The sequence below is a fragment of the Camelina sativa genome, chromosome 12 (genome assembly GCF_000633955.1).
Source record: "Camelina sativa cultivar DH55 chromosome 12, Cs, whole genome shotgun sequence".
Taxonomy (NCBI): Eukaryota; Viridiplantae; Streptophyta; class Magnoliopsida; order Brassicales; family Brassicaceae; genus Camelina; species Camelina sativa.
The window spans coordinates 25,136,986-25,142,555 of record NC_025696.1 but is presented as its reverse complement, the minus strand read 5'-3'; the positions used below and the strand labels follow the sequence as shown (position 1 = coordinate 25,142,555).

Sequence of the window (5,570 nt, the reverse complement as noted above, 5' to 3'; positions counted from 1 at the left end):
ATTAAACTCTATTGTGTATTCTTAGTGTGTGAACATTTACAAATTGTGGATTGATAATTTAATTGAAGTAAAAGTACTACATCACATAGTTCATATGGATTACATACCAAAAATAAACCACTTTTCTAGAATTCTACAAATGAAGGGTAAGTGCATGAATCAAATGTAAGTTAAATTAAAATTCCCTTTAAAGAATGATTTTCCAAGTTAAAATCAATCACAGAAATCTTCCATACAATTCTATTTTTGAAATTTGATTTAAAAATACCACAGCATAAACAATAAATAAATAATTATAGATATTCCAAAAAGTCTTTTTTTTTCTTTTAGTATAGTAATGTTAATGTTTTTTGGTACTTTATTACTAACATATTTAAATTATTATGCTATTTTCAAATAATTATTATTTTTATTATTTTAGTCCAAATTGATCCATTAAAAGGTTTTATTTGACTAAAATATTTTTAATTACTATATAAACTACAAAATATCAAAGTTTTCCAAAACAACAAGGGTAAAACATTGTTTTACTTTTGGTCCTAGATTCGATTAACTTATATATGAATATCTATATATATATATATATATACATTTTGCAAGTACATTTAGCAAATAAATACTGAAATTGTCACCTATTTACAAGACTGCCATTGTATTAACTTTTTTGATTTAACTAATTACAAAATAAATCATATCAAATTTGGATACTTTATTTCAATATTATCTTTCCATAAAACTGCACTAAACTGATTAACTCTACTTCGATCTGATGGACGCCGAGATTTCTGATTTTCCTTCTTGATTCGGAAATATTTTTACCGTCCAACATATTTTCAAAATCAAAACAAAGAAACAGCATTTACAACCAAAATATATCATATTCCACTAATATTCTATCAAACCAAAATTGTACTCATTATCTCCCTGATTATTTGCTAACTATAATATTTTATCTCCTTAAACGGATCTCATTTACTCGACCTAATCATAATCCTATAAATATGTAACATTGCCAACCCGACTTAACATAAGAAACCACACTCATACAATACTCACAAGAAACCGTAAACACTTTTCCATCACCAATGGCTGCTTCTTTTGCCTTCCTAAAAGATGTTAGACCCTACAAGACCGCCTGGAGGGTACAAGTGAAGGTACTCCATGCATGGCGTCAAAGTACTGGTGAATTTCTTGAGTTGATTGTCTCAGATTCTCTGGTAAGAACAATTTCTCTAATTCTTTTGCTAATGAAACACATCCACATATTCTCCCGCGGTTCAACTAATGCATTATTTATATCTACACATTGTAGGGCAAAAAAAATTCATGCATCACTTAAGAAGGAGTTGGTTACCAAGTACGCGAATAGGCTCCATGTTGGTAACTGGGTTTTCATTGAGACTTTTGGACTTAGCTACTCAACTGGTCAGTTCAGACCAACTACCCATCTGTACAAGATGGCCTTCATCACCGGAACTTTGGTGTTGCAGAGTGATCCTTTATATGAAGATATGTTCTTGTCATTGTCAAAGTTTCAGAAGATCCAAAGTGGGGAAGCTAATCCCCATATTTTGGTTAGTAAGTATTTATAGATTTATATTTTATTACAACTCTCTAGTAAAAATTATTTACTAACCATATAATCATTTTTCAGATGCTATTGGCCAAATTGTAAGCGTTGGTGACTTGGAGAATGTGGAAGCCAACAATAAGCCAAACACAAAGCTTGATTTCGAGCTCAGAGATGAAACGTAATTATGTCTTAAATAATTGGTTTTAGATATTGATGCCTATACTATCTAGAGATAAATATATTATCTTATCGATATACTTCTTCTATTGTATAGAGATGAGAGAATGACATGTACCTTATGGGGTTCCTTTGCCGAGAGGGTTTTCAGATCATGTCAACATTCTGATGGAAGCATCATCATTTGTGTTCTCCGCTTTGTGAAGATGAAATCCTACAAGGGTAAAGACTTCATCATCATTTAAACTCATCTAAGTCAAATATCAATGTTTATTTTACTAAATATTTTTCAAAACAGGTGTTAAATATTTGTCTAATTCCTTTGATGCTTCTCAAGTCCATCTTAACCCATTGATACATGAAGTTGACATTCTCAAACAAGCGTACGTAAATTCGTTTCCAACAATAGTGTAACTTAGTTTGCTAAATCATTACCTAAATATATGAATAACTGTTTATTTTAATAGTCTGCCAAGTGATGGCCTGACTCTCATGTACCGTGCGAGACAACCAAATTTGGAGATTGTACCTGTTCAAAATGAAGATTATTATGCTTTCCCAAGGAAAAATATTGAAGAGTTGAAGAACTATGTTGAGGTATCTATTTATTTAAGTCTTTTAAATTGCAATGAATTTTATAGAAACTAATCACTGAATATCGTGATTTTTAGATTGGAAAGGCTAGAATTCAGGTAACAATATACGTCATAGATACCGACTGGGCTTGGTATTACATAAGTTGTCGTTCTTGCAACAAGAAAGTTACTCATATCAATGATAGAGAGAATGGTGAGAAAAAACAAAGGCAAAAAACCGAGGTTTTGGTGCGACACTTGCACCAAACGAGTCAAAAATGTGGTTGCAAGGTAATTAAACGCCTATTTATAATTTAATTATGATTTTTTGGTTCATACATATTTTTAACAAACCATATCAATCTTATTGATTGCTATATGTCCGACATTTAACAGGTTTATGCTTTATGCTAATGTCATGGACAATACTGGTGAGTCAAAATTCCTACTGTTTGATTCTATTTGCTTGGAGATTATCGGTGTGAGCGCTCCCACCGTTCTTGGTGGCTCAGTTGATGAGGTATTTTCTATAAAATTCTATTGTTTGTAGTTTGAATTAAATTATTGAAATTTGAAACCTAATAACACTAAATATATTATCTGAATACAGATTGTGGATCCAGACAATTTGCCTGATCCAGTGAAAAATCTTATTGGAAAAACATATATGTTTCTGGTGAATGTTGAGAAAGAGAACATATGGGATGGTAAAGAAACCTACAAGGTGTCCAAAGTTCTTGTGAAAGATGGTCTACTCGAAGAATCACTGCTGGAGAATTCTTATGGTATGTTCAATCCAAAGTCTATAGTCTCTGGTGATCAGGTAATATAACTACACAATAATCCTATCGTCATATCTTTTGGTGATCAGATTTTACTACGTCTAATGGTGGATAATTAACCAGCTTTTTCTTTTCACTTATAGGGACCTCTCATGTTAGAATATGGTTCAGAAACTACTGACTCGATGACTCCATCGTCCAAGCGTGTTTATCCAAACAGTGGAAGTGCTTCTGATCAATCCTCAACTTCGAAGAAGCTGTGTATTGAACCAATAGACTTAGAAAAGTCTAATCCAGAGTTTGGACATGTAGGTGTTCTTTCAATATCTGAGGGGAAAGACGACAAAGATGAGGATGGAAAAAAAAAGGGTGTTGATCAAGGAAGTGTTGTGTACAACTCAAAGATTGAGGAAAATGATAAAATCGCAGGAGTTAAGGTCAAGGTTGAGAAGAAGAAGTGATTTATGGTAGTTCTATTTGTTTCCATTTAAGTTTTTGTTTTTAATTTTCATTCCTTCCCATGCTGAAACTTTCATTGTTTACAGTTTTTGTTTTTAACTTGGTTAGCCGCAAAATAATTGCTGCGTTGTAGCAGTTTTATGATTCAATTACTTCAATAAAAAGCATGGTTTTAAATATAAGATTTCCACAAAATTTCTTTTCAACTCCTTATTTAATTAGTTTCTAAATACCACTACTTTCTCCTAATTAGTTGTAATCGAGATCGACTTTCTATATCCACTACACAAACAATTTATTTTCACATTCTATTAATAAGTTAAATTTCAGAAGAGAGAATATGATTAAGGAAAACAAACCTGTTGGTATCACTCTATTTGTATTCCATCCCCTTTTACACGTTTGTGTATGATCTGAAAAATTTATAAATTACAATATCAACTAAAAAAATTGCTGAAACTTATTCAATCACGTCACTAACTGATGCCAAATAATAAGCGTCAAAATCGGATTATAAGTGTTATGGAACATAATTAAAGAGATAAGGATCCTATTCAAATTCAATTAGTCACCGTCATCCCATATATATGTCCTAAATAGTTGTAATTGAGATCGACTTTCTATATCTATTAAACAAGAAAATATATGATTATAACTACACAATCTTTCTATATAGAAACAGATTTACCAATGAAAGACATAGATATACGCTAATCATGGACACCATTTGACTTGCAACCATTTTTCCTAAATCAATCATGAAAAAACAAAGAAAACTCCTCTTCGATGGATTTGCCTTAAACCCCGTTTGATTCAGAGTTCTATACCCAACAGTCAGATAACTCAAGCAAATGGAGGCAATAATTATGGTTCTGTGTGTTTAAAAAAAAGCTTTTACTAGCGTTTTAAAAGATATTACCAACCTGAGCAATACTTCTACTGGTCATTTTATGACACCAATGTCACTTCAACCATCAGTTCCTGCAAATCAAACAACAAATGCTATCGGTCAATTACAACTCACTTCTGTAGTATTTTGGATTAGAAATATTTTTTTTGTCATTGCCACAACCATATGTTGAAAGATCTTTTCATCTTCTTACCAGGTTCAATTGCAATATCGAGGCTGGCTTCAGTGGTACACCCCAACTCTCGATTATTTCCGCAATCTTCAAGAGAGGTACTAACGGACATCACTAATGTACCACACCGGTTCCGTGAGAAACCTCCCACGACGACACTTCCATCTCCTTCTGCAATAAATTCAGCAAATGGTTAATGTTTATCCCAAATATTAAACTACACTACCAACTCATATCCATATATTAACTCTTTCTACCTTTGTTATCAAGAGAACCTGAAATGACCGACCTTTTTTTTTTTTAATAATAAATAATAAATATAATAAAATAAAATAAACTACAGCTAGTGGTCCCATACCCACTAGCCACCTAACCACAAACACATTCAACAGCGGAATAACATAATCAATATCCAATAATAAACCAATAATAACCAATAACAAACCAATATTATAGCAAAGGCAATATCCCAATACCAAACAACAAGAAACAAGGAACCAGCAACCAGCAACCTAGCAATATTTCTAATGACCCAACTCTAGCAACCTAGCAATGCCAGACAACATCCAATCGAGTCCCTAGAACATCCTCCTCTTCATTGCCTTGATTCCACGATCACACTTTGCCTTTACCTGCACCACAAACACAAATTGAGATGCATGAGTATTTGATAAACACTCAGTGAGGCAATCCTCCCATCTACTGGGCTATACACACAAGCAATAAGATCTCTACATGCCACAAACAACAATCAATAAAACAAACCAGGCATTATACAAAGCACACAGCAATCCGTCGTAGCTGAAAGAAGGGTGTCGACCGACACCAGGTGGTGTCGATCAACACTGACAATCTGGTGTCGACCGACACCATACTGGTGTCGACCGACACCCTGCCCGACACTCCCGAAAACCCTAGTTTG

General features: G+C 33.1%; 1 protein-coding gene across 1 annotated transcript; it reads left to right on the top strand.

Annotated features, from left to right (window-relative positions):
• Positions 2,744-3,568, top strand: LOC104733823. The gene is made up of 3 exons (XM_010453369.1): positions 2,744-2,845; positions 2,936-3,148; positions 3,251-3,568. Exons 1-3 carry the CDS (start codon positions 2,744-2,746, stop codon positions 3,566-3,568), a joined length of 633 nt encoding a protein of 210 aa, XP_010451671.1.

What these genes read in the sequence shown, in the direction of transcription:
- LOC104733823 (XM_010453369.1), top strand. Translation starts at nt 2,744, where the DNA reads ATGGACAATACTGGTGAGTCAAAATTCCTACTGTTTGATTCTATTTGC. An exon ending in TTGGTGGCTCAGTTGATGAG is followed by an intron (nt 2,846 to 2,935) that starts GTATTTTCTATA and finishes ATCTGAATACAG; the next exon opens with ATTGTGGATCCAGACAATTT. An exon ending in CTATAGTCTCTGGTGATCAG is followed by an intron (nt 3,149 to 3,250) that starts GTAATATAACTA and finishes TTTCACTTATAG; the next exon opens with GGACCTCTCATGTTAGAATA.